General features: G+C 43.6%; 1 protein-coding gene across 4 annotated transcripts in view; it reads right to left on the bottom strand.

Moving 5' to 3' along the window:
* LOC141097307 (cell cycle control protein 50C-like) overlaps positions 1–22,879 on the bottom strand; it is a 132,495-nt gene continuing 109,616 nt past the window's right edge. For all 4 annotated transcript variants that reach the window (XM_073584371.1, XM_073584372.1, XM_073584373.1 and 1 more), the window contains exons 3-5: positions 11,429–11,572; positions 5,577–5,783; positions 1–849 (exon numbers count right to left, since the gene is read on the bottom strand). In XM_073584371.1, the coding sequence (XP_073440472.1) occupies positions 656–849; positions 5,577–5,783; positions 11,429–11,572 (545 nt within the window). In that variant the 3' untranslated portion in view covers positions 1–655. The remainder of the gene's footprint in view (positions 850–5,576; positions 5,784–11,428; positions 11,573–22,879) is intronic.

Below are 22,879 nucleotides of genomic sequence, written 5' to 3'. Positions count from 1 at the left end.
TTTAATTTAGTATCAAGGTCTGCACCAATAAATGGTTTTATTTGAGGGTTTTCCTCTCATAGAACAAAGAGCTCGATGTGATTAAACTGGTGTGGTCAGTAGAGAACCTAACGTCACTGCAAAGATGGAGCGCTGCTGTGCAAAATCTCCAACAGGGCCTCCAACTCTCATCTTTAATGGCATTGGTCTTCTCATATGGACCAAAGTGACCTTTTGGGCCCTCTTAGGCTCCAAGGCCTCGGTGCAACTGGAACTTTGGCACTCACTATAGTTACACCCCTGGTTGGCAGCATAAAGTAAGGAAGAATTGGGCAGTTAGATTGGATGAGAGCCTTAGATATTTGGTGAGGTATCTTCATATGGCACTGTATTCTCTCCAACAAGCAAAGCTTCTAGTGGGCAATACTTGTCAAAAATGTGCCATGATTAATTATCTTACCCATTCCAGGTATCTTCATATATTACTTCCATGCGGTGAACATTATGGACTCCATATTACGCCATTTTAAAAACCTTTGCAGAGATTTTTACTGAGTTCTTCACCAGATTTTGCATTTCGAGCAATGCTGATAACACTTTGATGCAGAGAAAAAAACCATATTAAACGTGATACCAGAAGAGCATTTCTAAATGAACTTATTACAAAACACAGGTTTTATCTGACAGCGAATGGCTTTTTAGGCTTCTTCCGTTTCTTCAGGTGCACACCAAGCATGACAAATGCTGTCAGTACAATGGCTGCCCCAGTCACAGTATATGCAATTCCTAGAAACATGTTTTTTCCTCCGCACCATGACAGAGTTGATAGGATCACATGCTTTTTCCCCCCAAACCTGGATACAGGAAAATCTGAGTGTTTAAGTTAAGATTATAATGAACTGAGTTTGTAGATGGAACAAGAAAAGATTGTCCATTCATAACATAAGCTTTGCTCTGTGTTTAGCATTGTACGCTTAGGCACGCGGTCAGTCTTTTCAAGGCAGCTCTGCCTTGTCCAGGAGCAGAGGGACAATCTCCGCTCATTCCATCCGAATCCTCTGGCCCAGATTGGACATAACAGAGAAATAAGTAGTTCCTCCATGTCAACAAAGGTTCACGTGACTCACATTTTTTTGTGTGTACCTGTATATGGTGTGTATCCAGTGTCATGCTGTTCCTCTTCTCAGTGACGTCACAGCAGACTAGCCGACTCACTCTGTGCTCTATGTGTGAGCCGAAAGTCTCTTTAAAGGTTTGCTCACACTGCTGTGTAACACGGCCGAGTGCTATGCAACGTCTCATCAGAAAGAGCTCAGCCCAATGTTATACTACGGGGCAGTGCTGATCTGCGATTATTTTTTTATGCTGATTCGGCATGAGAAAACAGTCACAGCATGCTATGAGTGATTCTGATTTGGATCACACGCACCCATACAAGTCTATGGATGCAAGTGAAATATCGGACTGCACTCGGATGTCATCCAAGTGCAGTCCAATCTACTCTCACAGAAAGAATGGAGAAGAGACAGGTGGAGAAATTAAGTTCTCCGTCTTCTCTGCACCTGTGTTGTGATTATCTCATACAAGAGAATCCAATCACAATCAGATGACACGGATCAAACTCTGACAAAGTTAGCATAATCGCCCCGATATTCTCACAAAAGGTAATATACGCCAGTGTGAGCGAGCAAATACAGTGAAAGTCTTGTCCAAAGCCATTATAGACTCTCATTGTAAAAGCCACTTTGGGAGGGCAGTACATTAATGTACTCATACTACACGCCATATACATATATTTAATGGAAAAAATATTCATGGGAGGGCTTCTGTAAATTTGATGCAGAAGAATGCCAGGACGGAGACAGGGTCAGGATGTGAAACATTATTATAGGATGGGTCTACATCAAATTTGATGACAACAGAATCACACCTGATCTTTGTAAATTTGGTGTGCTGAATTCAAATATCGCATCCATTTGTTTACTGTGATTACAGAAAGTATTCAGACCCCTTTAAATTTTTCACTCTTTGTTTCATTGCAGCCATTTGGTAAATTCAAAAAAGTTCATTTTTTTCTCATTAATGTACACTCTGCACCCCATATTGACTGAAAAAAAACATAAATGTTGACATTTTTGAAAATTTATTAAAAAAGAAAAAAAAAATATCACATTGTCATAAGTCCAGCTGTGTTTAATTGAACTGATAGGACTTGATTTGTAAAAGCACACACCTGTCTATATAAGACCTCACAGCTCACAGTGCATGTCAGAGCAAATGAGAATCATGAGGTCAAAGGAACTGGCCAAGGAGCTCAGAGACAGAATTGTGGCAAGGCACAGATCTGGCCAAGGTTACAAAAGAATTTTTGCAGTACTCGAGGTTACTAAGAGCACAGTGGCCTCCATAATCCTTAAATGGAAGAAGTTTAGGACCACATAAGTCTTCCTAGTTCTGGCCGTCCAACCAAACTGAGCAATCGCGGGAGAAGAGCCTTGGTGAGAGAGGTAAAGAAGAACCCCAAGATCACTGTGGCTGAGCTCCACAGATGCAGTAGGGAGATGGGAGAAAGTTCCACAAAGTCAACTATTACTGCAGCCCTCCACCAGTCGGGCCTTTATGGCAGAGTGGCCGGACTGAAGCCTCTCTTCAGTGCCAGACATATGAAAGCCCGCACAGAGTTTGCTGAAAAATACATGAAGGACTCCCAGACTATGAGAAATAAGATTCTCTGGTCTGATGAGATGAAGATAGAACTTTTGGTGATAATTCTAAGCGGCATGTGTGGAGAAAACCAGGCACTGCTCATCACCTGCCCAATACAATCCCAACAGTGAAACATGGTGGTGGCAGCATCATGCTATGGGTGTGTTTTTCAGCTGCAGGGACAGCACGACTGTTTGCCCTTGAAGGAAACATGAATGCGGCCAAGTACAGAGATATCCGAGATGAAAACTTCTTCCAGAGTGTCCTGGACCTCAGACTTGGCTGAAGGTTCACCTTCCAACAAGACACTGACCCTAAGCACACAGCTAATATAACAAAGGAGTGGCTTCTGAACAACTCTGTGATCATTCTTGACTGACCCAGTCAGAGCCCTGACCTAAACCCAATTGGGCATCTCTGGAGAGACCTGAAAATGGCTGTCCACGAACGCTCACCATTCAACCTGACGGAACTGGAGAGAATCTGCAAGGGAGAATGGCAGAGGATCCCCAAATCCAGGTGTGGAAAACTTGTTGCAAGACTCATGGCTGTACTAGCTCAAAAGGGTGCTTCTACTCAATACTGAGCAAAGGGTCTGAATACTTACAACCATGTGATATTTCAGTTTTTATTTTTTAATAAATTTGCAAAAATTTCTACATTTTACAGTCAACATGGGGTGCAGAGTGTACATTAATGAAAAAAATGAACTTTTTTGAATTTACCAAATGGCTGCAATGAAACAAAGAGTGAAAAATTTAAAGGGGTATGAATACTTTCCGTACCCACTGTATATGTGAGGAGGATGCCCGTCGCGATATTGTTGCTGGCCCTTATGGTCCTATGGCATGGGGATGCCTGGAGTAAGGGGCTAGCAGAGAATAAGCACACTCTTCTCAGTGTTGCGACGTAGGAGCGGGTGTTAAATGGTGGTATTGCATGGAGATAGCTGCACCTCCTATGTTTAACTCACGGATTGCTGTGAGTATGGACATGCCGCCCGGATGTGACCATTGCGTGTCACCGCCAGGCGATACGTTTCACCTACTGAAAAAGTCGTCTGTGTTCCAAGAAGTGACTTCACCGCAAACATAAAGTGCGTTGATTTTGATGTAAGGCAGTGCGATGCATGACACCCGCCGCATATTGGTCTTGAGGGAACAACCAGCAGTGGTAAGGTGCTTGGATGGTAAGACAGCTTCCCACTGACTGAATAAGGCCGGGGTCACACTAACCGACGCAAAATGCGGTCCGTAGTTTACAGGCGTAATACGGATGATTGACCCCTAAATATTGATCCGTATGTCATCTGTAAGCAAGGTGTGGTCACGTATTTTGCGCATGTAAGCATCCGTATGCTGAGATTTTCTCGCCGGCTTGCAAAATGGACATATAATGGAGCCTTATGACAGGTTTTATAACACAAACCAAAGAATAGATATAGACACATAGAATGTATATATATATATATATATATATATATATATATATATATACACACATGTCATTGAGACACACATATATATATATATATATATATTTATATTTCACAGAGTTCTTCATAGCAGAATAGCCGCTAATTCAATTGCCGGCTTTTGTCAAATCATTCCCCAACCCGACAGGAAATGACACATGGTTTACATACAGTAAACCATTTAATTTCATGTTTTGTTTTGTATGTCTTTCATTAGTAATTAGATGAGGATTGATGTGTAAAATTTGGGAGGTGTAGGTGTTAATTTAAGGGGTTAATTCGTTGTAACAAAATGTGTGGGCTCCCGCGGTAATTTGTCAATGCGGGAGCCCACACATTTTTTTACAACGAATTAACCCCTTAAATTAACACCTACACCTCCCAAATTTTACACATCAATCCTCATCTAATTACTAATGAAAGACATACAAAACAAAACATGAAATTAAATGGTTTACTGTATGTAAACCATGTGTCATTTCCTGTCGGGTTGGGGAATGATTTGACAAAAGCCGGCAATTGAATTAGCGGCTATTCTGCTATGAAGAACTCTGTGAAATATAAATATATATATATGTATTCTATGTGACTATATCTATTCTTTCGTTTGTGTTATAAAACCTGTCAGGGTGAGTTTACTGTATAGCGCACTGAATTGCCGGCTTTTCTAAAAGACACCTGGTGCGTATTTCTCGCAAGTCACATGTGTGGTCCGTGTGTAATGCGTATTTTTAGCGCAGCCATAGACTTGCATTGGCGTACTACGGGCATAGTACGCTGACAATCGCAGCATGCTGCGATTGGCACGGACCGTAGAATACAGATGAGAAATATATGGCTGATGGGAGCTGCCCCATAGAGAATCATTGGTCCGTGTGTAATGCGTGCTTTTAACGCCTCTCACTCGTCCGTATTCCTCTCTAGGGTGACCCCGGCCTAAGACTCTCTCCTGAAGAATCTTTTTCCAGAGGAAACGCACTGGGAGAAGCACACTTCACACCTGACTATATCCTCAGCAGGGCATGATGGCAACTGAACTTCTTGAAGGGCCATGTCAGACCCAGCTATCTGACTCCTAAGCTTCATTTTGGGTCGGGTCATTTACGTATTTTTATTTGTAGGTGATGTGAGAGTTACAATGGCTTTGCACTTTTTGACCAGCTGGACTAATTTTAGGTATTGGTTTTCTAGGTTTTATCTTAACATTAATTGAAAGTTAAGTTTTAAGTTACCACATATCCCTACAATATATTTGACATTTTGATTGCATTTGTTAAGGGAAACGTGCGTGACCAAAATTCTGCCTTCTTGAATTTTTTTTTCTTTTTTCTGCCCTGGTTATGGATCTCTGCTTTACTGCTGCTACTTTACGGTATTAAGTTATCTAACAAAATAAATGAATCAGCTTTAAGGATACTGTAATCAATGACGAAGCTGTAATTTCCAGCCGGAAGCCCATCAGTGAACTCATCTATTCTTGAGAGACGTCTATAAAGCTTCCTGAAGAATGGGAATGCTGCCACCCTCATCCAATTGATAAAGTCATCATTTTTGTAACCGTTGTTATTAGGGTCCGGGTCAAGAGCATAAGCCGGTTTCTGCCAATATGGCGGCCTGGCACTTCCTGCAAAAATAAAAATGAAATGGTTTCTTGCCATTAGGGAATCCCACTGACAGAAGGGCTGCAAAAATATTCAGTTAAATGATATCATTCTACATTACTTCCAAATGCCAGGAACCAAGGTTTCTGGACAGAACATTGTGCACAGAATCACACTACCTCTGTCAGCTTTACCTATAGCCCTTTCTGGTGCCAAGTCTTTTCTGGGTTATTGGTGCACACAAACCCAGCTCCCCACATGAAAAAATGAATTATCAGACTAAGAAACCTTCTTTGCTCGATGGCCTAGTTCTGATTCTCACGCGCCTATTCACTGATAGACAGGGGTCAGCATGGGCAATCCGAGGACTCACCAGCTAGGCTGCCCCACACGCAGCAGTCTGTGATGCATTTTGTGTCCCAATACCTTTTTATTATAGCCAGCATCATATTTGTAGCTTTTGGGCATAACAGTAACTCCCGACAAAAAACATATGTTTTGAAGATGTTCTGAGGTAGTTTTCTAGCTATCCGAACATGACACTTGTCAGAGTGGCTCAGATCCTTGCGCTTGCTCATTTTTCCTGTTACCTACACATCAATACATGAACTTTCAGACCTGACTGTTCACTTCCCACCCTTTGACGAGTGCCATTGTGATAAGATGATGTTACAAATAGAATCATTTTATTCACTTGTCAGTGATTTTAATGTTATGTGATCATCTCCATGTATATTGTTCATAAGGATGTTAAGTTTCCTCAAAGCAAGATAAAAAATGTGTGTCCCCTTTCTCGTTTACATGGCACTAAGTCCTTTTCTCTTTTCCTGTCTTTTCCGTACAGCCAAGTTTCTAACTTGTATCCCGTACAGAAGACTATGATACCATCAACAAGAAAAAACTTCTAAATCTTAGAACACTTATTAGTAAAGTTTGTCTTAGCCCTCATTTCATTAACCCTAATTCCTAAAAAGTTGGGTTCTGTGTAAAATTGAAAGAAAACAAGAATGCCATGATTTGAAAATCTCTTATAGTCATATTTTATTCACAACAGCACCTAGAACACAGATCAGAAGTTGAAAGTTGGATTTACTTCTTTTTCTAAAGGAAATGTATTTCCTTAAATATGAACACCCTTAAACTAATTCTTTGTTAAAGAAGCCTTTGAATTTTTACAGCAGTTAATCTCTATGGGAAGGACTCAAAATGGCATATTAAGAACTAGAAATCTTTGACCACCCTTGCTTGCAGTGGTTCTTCAAATCTGTCAGATTACGAGGGCATCTTCTGGGTACGGCTCTTCAATTGAATTTAGGTCTGGCATCTGACTGGAATTCTGATTCTGGACTGTTACCTGACTACTCCTTTTGACTTACCCCTTGGTATATCTCAAGCCATCTTAGTACCTGACCCAATACCTATTGACTTTCCAAGCCTCACGGCTTGTCCGAGAGTGGTGGTGGCTAGCCTCAGTTTCCTGGTGGTTTGTACAACATACAGCTCATGATGCAAAAGGTTTCCTGGCAGCTCAGAAAGAACTGTGAGACTCCGGTTCTCATCTTCCTATATTAAAATTTATTTCCATCTTTGAGATGCAAACATATTTGAAAAAATATGCACCAGGGCTGTGGGAGAGGAACCCTTGTCAGCTCCTTCTCTGACGTAGAGCAGCTTGATGCTGTCAACGTAATGCAGGACACAAGGGGAAGGACGTGGTGGGGAATGATAAGCGCTCAATGTAGGAGCCGAAGATTTATATGTCCTGACATGTACTGTAGATGGAAGGGGGGGGGAGAGGTTTTGGGGCAAAATGTTACTACAAGGGCAATTGAGGGAAAATTGAGAAAGGGAGCACAGGATAGCGAGTGTATGTGTGATGAAATTATGGAGAGGGGTAGTGTGTGGGGGGGATATTATGGAGAGGAGAAGTGTGGAAGGATATTATAGAGAGGAGAAGTGTGGATAGATATTATGGAGAGGGGCATTGTTGGTGATATTATGTATAGCGGCCGTGTACGGGAATGTCATGGAGAAAGGCAGTATGGAGGTTATTTTCTGTAGGTAGCACAGTGAGAGGCAATTATTTATTCAGGGGTACAGCATAGGAGATATTTTTATTCATTGGGCATAAATGATACTTTAATTTTTAAGGGCACCTTGTCGGAAACTGCTGCAGAATCCCAGAGAAGAGGGAAGTCTAGAGAGATGACCTCTAGGCTTGAAATCTCATCATGGTGGTCTGTACTACATGAAGACAAAAGGGACGGGAATGTCTTCAATTAGAGAAGTCAACTATAAGGTTCCTGGATGTAAATGTTTATTTGTGGTAATGCCTGCATCTCATCAGTGCTATTGTTTTTGTATGATCTGCACTCTGATAATGTCTGGAAACAACAACTCCCAGCATCTCCAAACCATTGTTAAAGACAAACTGGGAGTTGCAGATTCACATGATACAAGTGTATATGGGGCTGACCCTTTGAACACTGTACTAAGCTTGGTGCTGTATTCATGTATTGATGGTGGTTCTAGCGCTGCCTTTGTGTATTGATGGTGGTCCTGGCACTACATTCATGTACTGATGGCGATTCTGGCGCTGCATTCATATACTGACAGTGGTCCTGGTTTTGCTTTTCTGTACTGACAGTGGTCCTGGTGCTGATTTCATTTTCCGGCTGTGGTCCTGGCACTGCATTCATGTACCGACTGTGGTTCTAGCGCTGCAGTCATTTACCGAGGGTGGTCTGTGGCGCTGCATTCATGTAACAGTGGTTCTGGAACTGCATTCATGTACTAACAGTGGTTCTGGAACTGCATTCATGTATTAGTGGTGATTCTGGCTGTGTATTCATGTACTGAAGGTGGTTCTTACACTTCATTCATGTGCAGCCAGTTATTCTGTCATTGTACACATGTAGCAATCCATAATGTGCTTTATGTCTACGTTAAAACTGGAACACTCTCAAAACTTATAGTTTTTAGATTATGAGGAGGAGTTGGTGAGTTTCTGCTCAATTTCTGCTTCACAAACTCAGTGTAAATTAGGGTGTGTTTACTAAGTTTTTGAAGCAGAAACTTAGCAAAAACTCTCCAGATCCTCCTCAAATGCTCAAAACTTGGTTTTAGTGATTTATAAATGTACTGACGATGTTTCTGGTAAGGTATTCATGCATGTAGAATTTTTTTTTACAGCCCTTGGGATTAGTTCAGTATGAAAATGTGGCCCTTGGACCAAAACATTTGTGTATCCCAATTATAAAACTGCTGTATAATGCTCAGCATTGATAGGGCCTTTCAAAATGTGTAAGCTGTCCTTGCCATAGGATCTAATGCTCTTGAGTCCACAGGACACGGAAATCGTGATTTCTGTAAATTTCACATTTTGGTCTATCTGTGCACAGAACAGTTTCCATTTTACTCAGTCAAATGAACTTTGGCAGAGAGAAGATGGCAGTGTTTTGGCATTGAATTGATATATGGTTTCTTGTTTGTATGACAGATCTTTCACTTGAATTTGTGGATTGCATGGTCAACTGTGTTCACAGAAAATGATGTCTGTAAGTATTCCTAAGCATGCAGTTTGTTTTTAATTTATTGCCACCTGAAGGCCCAGGTATCCATCGGCATTGTCCCTATTGCAAATGGGTTTCTCCAAAAATCTTTTGCTGTTATGTACTGTAGATGATGGGATATTCAAAGTCTTTGAAATTTTATGTTGGGTAATATTTCTCTGAAATTGTGAACCTTTGACCATCTTGGCATCTGGGAGATTCTGCCTCTTTATTATACACAGTCCTGTGACTCAGTCCAGCCCTGTCCCAACATTTTTGAAATGTGTTGCTGTAATCACTTTCTAAATGATTTAATATTTTTCAAATAAAGTAGAAAAATGTGAGAAAGCGATGTGGGAACTGATCTCTTATTTCCAATTCATCCAGCACATCTGTTGTGCCAGACCTTTCAAAAACTCATGTTACATATGCTACACATTGCATTTTTGATAGCCAGCTCACCAGTTTTGCAGTACAAACGTGCAAAATAGCCAAAAGTGAACTTGTGCTTTTTTGACATAGGCTGTGATCAGTTGAGGCACAAGAGAATTGATCTTGATGTCACCGATAAATTGAAAACCTAGCTCTACAAAACTAGATAGATGGTCATAGACCGGGAAAAGCTGAGAAATTATTTAGCCATCTATGTTACAAAGTGTAGAACACTTCAATAAAACATGGAGCAGTGTAGCTAGTACTGCCTATGTCTGGAGAAACACAAGGAGAAGCCTTTAATAGCAGCCCCTAGAGGAGGGCTGGCTCCAGAGCTGTCAATCAAAGAAGAGAAGGGCAGAGATAAATGCAAATCCAGTAGGTGAGAAGGGGCACTGAACTGTTTAGCCACGCCAAGGGTGCACCAAGCGCCTGTACTTGGTATAATCAGTCATGCCGTGCTGACAATCTCCTTTTTTAATTTTTAAACTTTGAATGTTGATTCCGTTATTACAGGTAGTCACTCCACACAAAATGTTTCATAAATAGCATTTACCTTCGCCCCCCGAAGATGCAACAAAGCGAAACGCGCGTTGGGGTCTCTCTGCCCACACTTTAGCCAAGTTGGTTTCCAATATATATATGCACTGTTTGACATAATTACTATTATTGCCAGTATATATGTTGTTTTGAGCTGCTGAGTCACTGTATTTCATCTGTAAACTTTGCTGCCAGTTTGTATATATCTCTATATATTTTTCGGCAGCTCCGGTTTTTTGGTCCTCCTTTATTGCACTATTGCACTTTATATTCGTCATCTATTCTTTTTTGAGAGATATTTGCCTACTTACGTGTGTGTGTGTATATATATATATACACATACATATGTATATACTTTATGTAGGTCCTTTTTGACCACTTTCACTATTCATATACATATATTTAAATATATGGATATGTGTATATATATATATATATATATATATACTCTGTATTGCACCTTATATCTGGCTGGTATTTTTACTCTTATATTGGTGTTTCATGTATGGTTTACTAATATTTGCATTATTGTCATTGGCATATATGATATACTGTATATGGATTTCACTAACTAACTAATTTATACCGACCCGGTTTCAGTGTGGCATTCAGGTGTCACTGATTCCCTTTTTTTTAACTGTTGGACTACATACTAATTTTACTCCTCATTTGAAAAAATAATAAAATTTACATTTTTTTATATTGCTCCTTGGTCCTATTTCTTTCGGGTTTCTGTTGTAATATTATGGCTGAGACATTGTTTATTTAGTCTTCTTTTGGGATTTTAACATTTGAACAGGTAATTGTATCCTGCAGACTCGAAGGCCATTAATTGGAATGGCAAGCATCAGGACCTCACAATCATGATCTCATGGTGCCGATGAGGTTAAAGAGGGAGTCACAACACTCTATTAACCATGTAGATGCTGCTGTTATTATTGACAGAAGCATCTAGGAGGTGAAATGGCCATGGTTGGGCCCAACACCGATCATGGCTGATGCAGCAAGGTGTCAGCATAGTGTACAGATGACAGCTGCTGCATTTTCGAGGGATGCTATCTTCTTAAGTCTCAGGTCAGTAAAAACAGTAAAAAGTCATATTGCACTTTAGCCAAGATAACTAGAACATGGGGAACATACTTTACCTGCAAAGGCCTGTACGAGATCGTCCTTAGGTTTGGGGTTACTGAACTTCACATTCTTATCTGACCACCAGGTGTTTCCAGTTTTCAACATTGGAACAGGTTTTATGTTAGTCAAGTCCTTATGATAAATTAATGCTATTGTATCTAAGGCAAAAAAAATGATATTATTTAGGTTAAAGGTTTCCTCTACATCTGAGTGCGCATTTCATATCTTTGCAGACATTTTTCTGAAAAGTAAAAAAGAAAGGTTCTAATTCAGTAACATTAAGGTTTAAACAACACCATGACACCAGGTCAGGCGGCCAGAGATCTTTGTATGGTGGTACATCACAGCATAATGCTAGTGAATGGGGTCACATTGTGACTTGCAAGGTGCACGACAAGTAAGTCTCGAAAAATTGGAACCAGTAGGACCAGATGGGGCCAAAGCCATTTTGCAGCCTTAGCCTAAGCTCCAGCTCAAGTACCAAATACACATAATAAATTAGTAAATTGTCCTAAACACCAAGAGCTTTACTACCAACCACTCTGCTGTTTAGGAATTGTTTATTGCTAATATTTAGACTATATATGATAGTTTCATGTCAACACTGAACTTAAATAAAACGCTGAACTGAGAGTATTATGTGGGAAATATAAGTTGATGTTATGTGGGCACTAGGGTTGAGCGAAACGGGGTCGGTCAAATTGATAAGTCGCCGACTTTTGCTAAAGTCGGGTTTCGCTAATCGAAACCCGACCATAGCGTGAGGTCGGCCATGAGGTCGCCGACCCGCGCGCCAAAGTCACGTTTCCCATGATGCTTCCAGCGCCTTTTCTCATCCAATCATCAAGGACGCACACTGTGGGCAACGCGATGACATCGGCAGCGGCCACCACCATCTTAGAGAAGGGCATTCCTGTGATTGGCTGGCTTTGTGTGGCATCACAGTGACTATAAAAGCCCTGACCGCCGACCGCCATTTTACTTCTGCCGATCTTAGCATAGGGAGAGGTTGCTGCTGCTGATTCTCAATAGGGAGAGCGTTAGGCAACAAAGAAAAAAAACTGTGCTTCTTCTGATAGCGATTTCAACTGTAGAGTTAGTGTGCAGTGACAGGGGAGGATTTTTGTGTGTGCAGCAGCACTGGTAGTTATTAGGCTGCCTTATAAGGCTACCTCATAGCTGCATTGCTGTGTGCACACTGCTGTGCAGACTGCTTTTTTAATATCAAAAAAACTTTTATTCTGATTTTCTGCACAGTTACAGAGGGTTCATTTCTTCACACACCATATAGAGGTGTACGCTCCTCACAAACTACCGTGTACCGGCTGGTATCACGGACATATACATGCTATCTGTGTGTGACTCCGTAAAAAAATAGATGGAGATTTAAAATTTTCCATACATACACCGTATAAATCTTTCCGCTTGTCAAACAGTATCGTATATCTGCTGTTTGGATTATGGTCCAATCTATACAGAGACAGCGCGTGTGTGTGTGAGTGCGTAAATACATAGACGGACATTTCCATTTTTCCATACACCGTATAGGGCTGTCCGCTTCTCTAACAGAATCGTATATCTGCTGTTGACGCCGTAAAAAAATAGACGGATATTTAAAAATGTCCATACATACACCGTATAGAGCTGTACGCTCCTCACACACTACCGTGTACTGGCTGGTATCACGGACAAATACATGCTATCTGAGTGTGACTCCGTTAAAAAATAGACGGAGATTTTCATTTTTCCATACATACACCGTATAGAGCTGTCAGCTTCTGATACAGTACCGTATATCTGCTGGTTGGATTACAGTCAAATACATACTGGGAGAGCGTCTGTGACTAAGGAAATATATACGGAGATTTAAATTTTTACCTACACCTTATACAGCTGTACGCTCCTCATACAGTACTGCTGGTATTTTTGTTACATTTTCACAAACATGAGGAAGTATGGTGGAAGAGGCCACGAACGTGGGCGGGGGAGCAGCTGGTACTGATGCTGGTGGTGGTGCATCTGCTGGTTATGCCAAAAGCACAATAGCAGCTAAGGCAGGAGGTGTTGAGCCTGCGTCATCGCCTGGCACAAGAAGGCCTGTAAGGTTCCCTTTTCTGGGAGTAGGAAAACAGCTTTTAAAGCCAGTGCATCAGGAACAGATTTTGGCTTACATTGCCGAAACAGCCACCAGCTCTATTGTCTCCTCTTCTGAACTTTCAAAACCTGCAAGCACTGAGTCGGCAGTGCAGGCTCCTGGTCAAGAACAACACCTTCCCTTGTGTCTTTCAACCCCACCAAAAGTGAAGGATGCGGCAGCCCACACTTCAGATTACTCCATGGAGCTCTTTTCACATACCATGCCTGGGTTATCCAGTTAAATCCTGAATTTCCCAGTCCAAGATGAATCTGACATGGAGTGCACTGATGCACAGCCACTGCTAGATGTTTCTGCTGGTACATTGACCCACAGCACTACATTGCCCTCGCAGTCTACTGAGACAGAATCTGACCCTGATGAAACTCAGGTGCCCCTTCCCGCATACTATACCACCTTACACGGCGACAAAGAGGAAGGTGCAGATGAAATTGAAGAGGAGGTGATGGATGACCCAGTTGTTGACCCGGATTGGCATCCATTGGGGGAAGAGGGTGCCGCTGGCAATAGCTCAGATAAGAAGGATCCGCGGCAGGCATCGACATCTCAGCAGCGGTTATCTGGCAGCCCGTAGCTGTCCAAAAACGTGGAACAAAAACCAAAAGAGGTGCAGGACAGCTTGGCCACAGCGTGCAAGCCCTGAAAATTTATACCATAGTAGGAAGAGTGCAGTTTGGCACTTCTTTGTCAAAAATCCTACTGATGAGGCAAAGGTTATCTGTAAGAAGTGCGGAAGGACCTTTAGCCAAGGGAAAAATCTCAGAAATTTGAATACCAGTTGCATGCTTAGACATTTAACCACCATGCACTTGCAAGCGTGGACGGACTACAAATCCTCAGGTACCACATGTGCACCTGCTCCAACTGAAGGTAGCTAGCAACGCTCCATCGCTTCCCCCACTGTAAGACCACTGCAACCGGTAAGCACACCACCAGCAATAAATGTTGAGGTGTCGTCGCAAGGCAAAAGCAGTCAGGGAATCACAATGATTTTGCAACGAAACAATAAATCTATGCCATCACAGCCAACACCATCATCATCACTAACCCCCTCTCAGTCCGTCCGGTCCACTGCTAGTTCCCCCATATGCAGCTCTCAAGTCCAGCTCACCCTAGCAGACACTCTGAGTAGGACAAGAAAGTACTCATCCTCTCATCCGCGTACACTGGCTTTGAACGCCTATATTGCCAAACTGATCTCGTTAGACACGATGCCCTTCCGTTTGATTGAAAGCAAAGCTTTCCGAGAGCTCATGGCCTACGCTGTCTCATGCTATGACCTACCCAGTCGGCACTTCTTTTCTCGAAAAGCCATCCCTGCCCTCCACCTGCATGTGAGAGACCGCATTGTCCATGCACTCAAACAATCAGTGAGTGGAAAGGTGCACCTCACAACAGATGCATGGTCCAGTAGGCATGGCCAGGGCCGTTACGTGTCCATCACTGCGCACTGGGTTAATGTTGTGGATGCAGGCACCACAGGGGACAGCAGCGGTGGAACAGTGCTGCCTAGCCCACGGTATAGGAAACAGTTGGCTCTAGGCGTTCGACCCTCCTCCTCCTCCTCAAGAAGCAAAAGCTCGTCGACAGAGCGCAGTCGCACGAGCACTCCATCCGCAGCTGCCAGTGTTGCACACGAGGTGTCCCATTATCGAACAGCTAGTGGTAAGCGGCAGCAGGCTGTTTTAAAGATGATGTCTTTGGGCGACAACAGACATCGCGGAGGTACTGGCCAACAAACTGAGTCATGGCTGGGCAGTCTACATCTTGAGCCAGGCAAGGTAGTCAGTGATAACGGCCGGAATTTTGTGGCAGCCATGCAAAACTCACACACATACCTTGCCTGGCTCACACTTTGAACCTGGTGGTGCAGTGCTTCCTAAATAATTATCCAGAGTTAACAGCCCTGCTCCAAAAGGTGCGAAGACTGTGCTCGCACATCCGTCGCTCGCCCGTACACTCCAGTCGTATGCAGAAGCTGCAGCAATTGCTCCACCCCAACAAGCACCGCCTAATCATAGATGTTGCAACAAGGTGGAACTCCACCCTGCACATGGTTGAGAGGCACTGCGAACAGAGGCAGGCTGTAATGCATTTGTGGGAGGATGCACGGGCAGGCAGTTTGAGGGCAGACATGGAGTTGTCGGGTGTGCAGTGGTCAAAGCTGAAAGACCTCTGTAAAGTCCTTCAGTGTTTTGAGGAATGCACATGGCTGGTAAGCGCAGACGACGCCATCATAAGCATGAGCATCCCACTTATGCATCTGCTCATGCAAATTTTGATGCACATTAAGGATCAGACGTCTGCAGCGGAGGAGGAACAGGAGGAGGAGGAGGGAAGCCTTGATGACAGTCAGCCATTGTCTGGTCAGGAACTGTCCTGGACGAGGTGGAGGAAGAAGAGGAGTAGGAGGAGGGGGATGATTATTTTGGGGAGGAGGATGCTTCTCTGGGGGCAAGAGAAAATGTTGGCATGGCAAGGTCAGGTACAGGGTTTGTGCGTGACAGGAGGGATGTGGATTTGCCAGAAAGTGCTCCTCCACCCACCACTGCCAGTGCGTCATTGACACCTGGAACATTGGCCCACATGTGTGATTATGCTTTGCGGATCCTAAAAAGGGACCCCCACATTGCCAAAATGATGAAGGATGACGACTACTGGTTTGCCAGCATCCTCGATCCACGCTATAAAGGCAAATTACACAACATCATGCCACAGGAGAACCTAGCGATAATATTGGCTAACAAACAAGCAACTCTGATGAACCGTTTGTTTGAGGCATTCCCAACACACAGCAGCGGTGCTGGTTCTCCAACGAGCTGAAGTGGGCAAAATGGAAGAGGTGTTCGTGGTACACACAGCCGAAGTGGCGTTGGAGACAGGGGTTTCATGACCATGTTGTGGACTGATTTCTCAAGTACCGCTCACACGACTGGTAATACTGCATAGATTGCAAGTGACAGGAGACAGCAGTTGTCAACTATGGTTACAAACTACTTCTCCTCCCATATCGATGTTCTCCCTCACAGGTCATTCCCCTTTGACTATTGGGCCTGTAAACTGGACACCTGGCCTGAATTGGCACAATATGCCTTACAGGAGCTCGCTTGCCCTGCTGCTAGTGTGCTATCTGAAAGAGTCTTCAGTGCTGCTGGATCAATCCTGACAGAAAAAAGGACCGTCTGTCGACCCAAAATGTTGATAATCTAACCTTCATTAAAATGAACCATGCATGGGTTTCAAAGGATTTTGTCCCACCTTCCCCTGATGACACATAGGTTGCAAGAAATTTGGCTCGCTTTTGTCCTCCTCTTCCTCGGACTTGTCAAATTCCTCCATTTGCAGCTGCTGAATGTACATCCTACACATCAACATATGCCATTTTTTAAACCTCCCAAACTGGGCTGCCCCCCCCAAGGGCTGGGGTCACCACCTTGCGCAAGTGCCGTTGCTCTGTACAGGTGGGTGGGCCCACTCTTGGCCGACGGCACTGGCACAGGGCCAATCATAGTACAATTCAGTGTCTCTGACAGTGAGGGGTCCCACTCGCTGTCAGACACCCCAGCGTACTATGAGGGGCCCTGTGCCAGTACCATTGCCCACGAGTGGGCCGCCCCTGCTTGCTCATGGCCACAGCACTTGCAAGTTGCAATACTTACCTCTCCCTGCTCCACCGCTGTGTAGTCTGGGCAGTTAAATCCTTCACAGGGACGGCCACTACAAATTTGGTGAACTGATCGATGATGGTTAAGATGTAGCTATGGCCTGTCCTGCTGGCCTCTACCTTCAGATGATCAATGGCTACCATTTGTAATGGACGTCAACTCACAATCAGATGCAGTGGTGCTTTATGATCAGCTTTCACAGTTTTTCCAGTCACAGACGTGTGACATTCCTGCCACCATTTTTCAATGTCTCCTCTCATGCCAATCCAATAGAATCGCCTACGGCCTGTGGCTTCTGTCTTTTGCACTCCAAAGTGACCAGACACATCATGATAGGCAGTGAGGACCATGTCTACATCTCTCCCTGTGATCACAATTTGATGGAGACGAGTAACGGTGATGGGATCCAAGCTATTGCGATACAGCAATCCTTTTTTCACAAATAACCGTTTTCGCTGTCTCCACAGACAAAGTAATTGAGGGTCAGCATCGCCTCTGCGAAATCTACCGGGAGGTTTTCCCGTGATCAGTAATTCCCAAATTTCTGCAAACACTCGACTTTCCGTCTGTACTTGTATCCATCTAGTTTCCAGTAGTGGAGAGTCTGGACTGGCTTACTGAGACTTAAATAAATATGAAGATTTAAAAGTACCCCAACAATGTATACTGGTGTGCGCTTCGAATACATTTCCCTTTTTCTACTTTTTATATTCTGGTGTAATCCATACTGAGCCTGTGAGTGTCTGTGTCTGACTCCGGAAATATAGATGGAAATTTACAATTACCCCTAGACTGGATACACCAGGTATCTGCTAATACAGTACCTTTGTTCTAAATTTTTTATTACGGTATAATCCATACTGAGTGAGTGTGTGTGGTTTCCTCCGTCTATATATACAGAGATAAAAATTTTACCCTATACTATATACAGCTTCTATCTTATTATACAGTACCTTTGTTCGACATTTAGTATTACAGTCAAATACATACTGGGTGAGCGTCTGAGGGTGACTACGGGAATATCTATACGGAGATTTAAATTGTACCCTATAATATATATACTTGCTTTCTTGCTATTCAGTACCTTTTTTTCAACATTTTGTGTTATGGTCAAATGCAGACTGAGTGAGCGTCTGAGGGTGACTCCGGAAATATATACGGAGATTTCAAATTTGCCCAACACTGTATACAGCGCTGACACAGTACCCTTTTTTTGCTATTTTGAATCTGGTGTAATCCATAATGAGCCTGTTAACGTCTGTCTGTTACTCCAGAAATATAGTTTAAGATTTAAGATTACACCCACACTGTATACAGTTGTACGTTTGTGATACATTACCCATTTACTGCTTTTTATATTCTTGTCTAATCCCTATTGGGCCTGAGAGCGTTTGTGTCTGCCTCCTGAAATATATACGGAGATTCAGAATGTTTAAACCATACTATATATACCTTCCTATATTACTTCCTGGCGCCGCTGGAGTGGCAGCCTGTTACAGTAGCTCCTTCTTTGATCTCCTTTTTTTCTATTTTCTATTTTTCCTTTCTCTTTTTTTTTTTATTGTTACTCCAAAGGGACATTGCACTATGAAAAACCATAAGAGGACCTGGACCTTTGATGGACTTTTTACCTTGTTTTTACTTGGATCTATTGTGTTGGGAAATCCAGGAACTGAACAAGACCCTATTGTCTACTCCAGAGAAGCTATACTGCTGCTTAGGGACACAGCAAGGCAGCATGCTGCTAATAGACCAGAGGACATTCCACCAGAAATAAGGAAGACTAAGAGAAGAGGTTGCAGAGCTGGAGCCCTCAGGAAAGCTAGAAGAAGGCGCTATAGACCTGCTCTTCCCTCCGTCATTATGGGCAATGTGAGATCACTCGGGAATGAGATGGACGAACTGTCGGCGCTGACCAGACATCATCGGAAATTAAGGGAGTGCAGCATGTTGCTGTTTACAGAGACCTGGCTCACCGAAGGTACTCCGGACACTGTTGTCTCGTTGGACGGCTTTAAACTCATTCGCGCGGACAGGACAAGGGAGAGCGGTAAGAGGAAAGGCGGAGGGCTGGCGATATTTGTGAATGATAGAGGGTGTGACTCTAGGCACATCGTGGTCAAAGAGCAAACATGCTGTAAGGACATTGAGCTATTAGCTGTGGGCATGAGACCTTTTTATTTACCGAGGGAACTATCGCATGTAATCATGATAGCTGCATATGTCCCCCCTTCTGCGAAAGCTGATGCCGCCACTGAGGTCCTACAATCCACAGTGAGCATGATGCAGTCCCTTCACCCCCAAGCACTCCTTCTGGTTTCGGGAGACTTCAATCATGTGTCTCCAACATCCATACTACCCAGTTGCACACAGTATGTTACCTGCCTCACTAGAGATAACAAAACATTGGACTTGTTCTTTGCCAATGTGAGAGGGGCATATGCCTCGTCAGCCCTACCGCCCCTTGGAAGATCGGATCACAACCTAGTGCACCTCCAACCCGTGTACAAGCCACTTGTACAGAGAGAACCTGCTGTCACTCGCACAGTGAGGATATGGACTGAGGAGAGTGATGATGCTCTGAGAGACTGCTTTGAAACAACCACTTGGGAAGTGCTGCAAGATTCCTATGGTGATGACATGGATGGTCTCACACACTGTATAACGGACTACATTAATTTCTGTGTAGACAACACAGTACCCACAAAAGTAATGAGGTGCTTCTCTAACAACAAACCATGGATCAGCCCCGGAATAAAGGCTCTCCTCAAAGAGAAGAAGTTGGCCTTCAGATCAGGTGACAAGGGCAGGCTGCGAGAGGTGCAGAAAGATCTGAAGAATCTAATCAGGCAGGGAAAGGCTAATTATAAGAGAAAAATTGAACTGAAACTGTCACAGAAAAGGATCCATGAAGTCTGGGAGGGTCTAAAGTCTATATCTGGGCATAGACGGACTGTCTCCAGGATGGTTGTAGATAAAGAGGGGCTTAATGAACTTAATCTATTCTTTAACAGATTTAATCACACACTGGCTGCTCCTGCCCCTGCATACCATTCACACCTCTCTGCTACAATAACCTCACCCCCTGCTGCAACTTGTCAACTGAGCCAGGGTCTGTTCTTCACAAGTACCCAGGTTGCAAAAGAACTGAATAAGATCAAAGTTTTGAAGGCTGCAGGTCCTGACGGCATCAGTGCAAGACTAATCAAAACCTGCGGGCACCAGCTGAGTGAGATCATTACATATCTGTTCAATATGAGCCTGAGAATGGGTATAGTACCACAACTGTGGAAATTATCGTGTGTGGTACCGGTTCCGAAGAAACCTTATCCGAAAGACCTTAATGACTATAGACCTGTAGCATTGACATCACACCTGATGAAGGTATTAGAGAGATTGGTTCTCACACGTCTCCGTCCTCTAGTGAGCTCGGATATGGACCCTCTCCAGTTTGCCTACAGGCCGGGCATTGGTGTGGATGATGCCATTATCCACCTTCTAGATAGGACTCTCTCTCACCTGGAGAAACCTGGGAACACTGTGAGAATAATGTTCTTCGATTTCTCTAGTGCTTTTAACACCATACAGCCAGGTCTACTGAGAGACAAGCTGGGCCTTGTTGGTGTGGACCTCCAACTCTCCACCTGGATCCTTAACTACCTCACGAACCGACCTCAGTTTGTAAAGGTTCGGGACAGTGTGTCACACGGTGATCTGCAATACAGGGGCACCTCAAGGTACAGTTCTTGCCCCTTTTCTCTTCACACTGTACACTGCGGATTTTAGGTGCAACTCATCTAGCTGCTACTTGCAGAAGTATTCTGATGACTCTGCAATAGTAGGTCTCATCACAGGAGGTGATGAAAGAGAGTACAGAGACACTAACCAAGCTTTTGTGCAATGGTGTCAGAGGAACCACCTTAGGATTAATTCCGGGAAGACCAAGGAATTGGTGGTGGACTTTCGCAAAGGCAAAAATCCACCAGTAGTGGTGAACATTCAGGGAAATGACATTGAGATAGTCGACACCTATAAGTACCTTGGTGTGATCCTCAATAATAAGCTTGACTGGGCCCATCACTTGGATGCAGTGTACAGGAAGAGCCAAAGCAGGCTTTATCTGCTCAGAAGGCTGAAAGCCTTCGGAGTTAGAGGGGCACTCCTTGCATCCTTCTTCAACTCTGTTGTGGCATCAGTCATCTTCTTTGGTGTGGCGTGCTGGGGTAGTGGCATATCAACCAGGGATAGGAATAGGCTGGACAAACTGATTAGAAGGGCCAGCTCTGTCCTGGGATGCCCCCTTGACCCAGTTCAAGAAGTAGGCGACAGGAGGATACTGGCCAAGGTGAGCTACATGGTGCAGAATGATTCCCATCCCATGCATAAGACCGTGACAAAGATGTGCAGTACTGTCAGTGACCGGCTACTTCATCCTAAATGTGAGAGGGAGCGCTATCGAAAGTCCTTCCTTCCTGCTGCAGTTAGGCTGTATAACCAGCACTGTCCAAAACGGAGAACGACCCAAACAGTGAACTGATAGATCCAAAGTTGTGACAGTCCGGTTACATTTTATTTTATTTTTTATTTATTTTTCCCTGTATATGTACCTACCTACTGTCAATGTAATGCCTTTATGCATCTGTATCTGTACTTGTTCCTGCCTTGCTGCTGTAATGCTCTGAATTTCCCCATGGTGGGACGATTAAAGGATTATCTTATCTTATATCTGGTGATACTGCACCCTTTTTCAACTTTTTATATTATTGTGTAATCCATACTGATCCTGTGAGCGTCTGTGTATGACTCATGAAATATATATGGAGATTTACAATTATCCCTAGACTGTATAGAGCTGTACGCTTCTGATACAGTACCATATATCTGCTGGTATTTCGGGTACATTTTCAAAAAAATTAGTAAGTATGGTGGAAGAGGCCGTGGGCGAGGGGGGCCAGCTGGTACTGATGGTGCATTTGCTGGTAGTGCCAAAAGCACAATAGCAGCTAAGGCAGGAGGTGTTGAGCCTGCGTCATGGTCTGGCTCCGAAAGGCCTGTATGGCTCTCTTTTCTGGGAGTAGGTAAACTGCTTTTAAAGCCGGAGCATCAGGAACTGGTTTTGCCTTACATTGCTGAAACAGCCTCCAGCTCTATCACCTCCTCTTCTGAAGTTTCAAAAAATGCAAGCACTGAGTCGTCAGTGCAGGCTTCTGGTCAGGAGCAACCTCTTTCCTTGGGTCCTTCACCCACACCAAAAGTGAAGGATGCGGCAGCCCACACTTCAGATTACTCCATGGAGCTCTTTTCACATACCATGCCTGGGTTCATTCTAAATGGGGCAGATTATATATGGAGCATTGTTTGGGTCCATCATACACTGGAGCATTCATCGATGAGGCCCATCATATACTGGAGCATTCCAAATGGGGAACATCAGACACTGGAGCAGCATTTACGCGGCCCATTACACACTGGAGCATTAGAAATGGGGCTCATTATATATGGAGCATTATTTGGGCCCATAACACACTGGAGCATCATCGATGGAGACCATCATATACTGGAGCATTCCAAATGGGGGACATCAGACACTGGAGCAGCATTTACTGGGCCCATTATACACTGGAGCATTAGAAATGGGGCTCATT

This window comes from Dendrobates tinctorius, unplaced genomic scaffold (genome assembly GCF_039654945.1).
Source record: "Dendrobates tinctorius isolate UK_male_01 unplaced genomic scaffold, ASM3965494v1 ptg000084l, whole genome shotgun sequence".
Taxonomy (NCBI): domain Eukaryota; kingdom Metazoa; phylum Chordata; class Amphibia; order Anura; family Dendrobatidae; genus Dendrobates; species Dendrobates tinctorius.
This window is presented reverse-complemented; position numbering and strand designations above follow the sequence as displayed.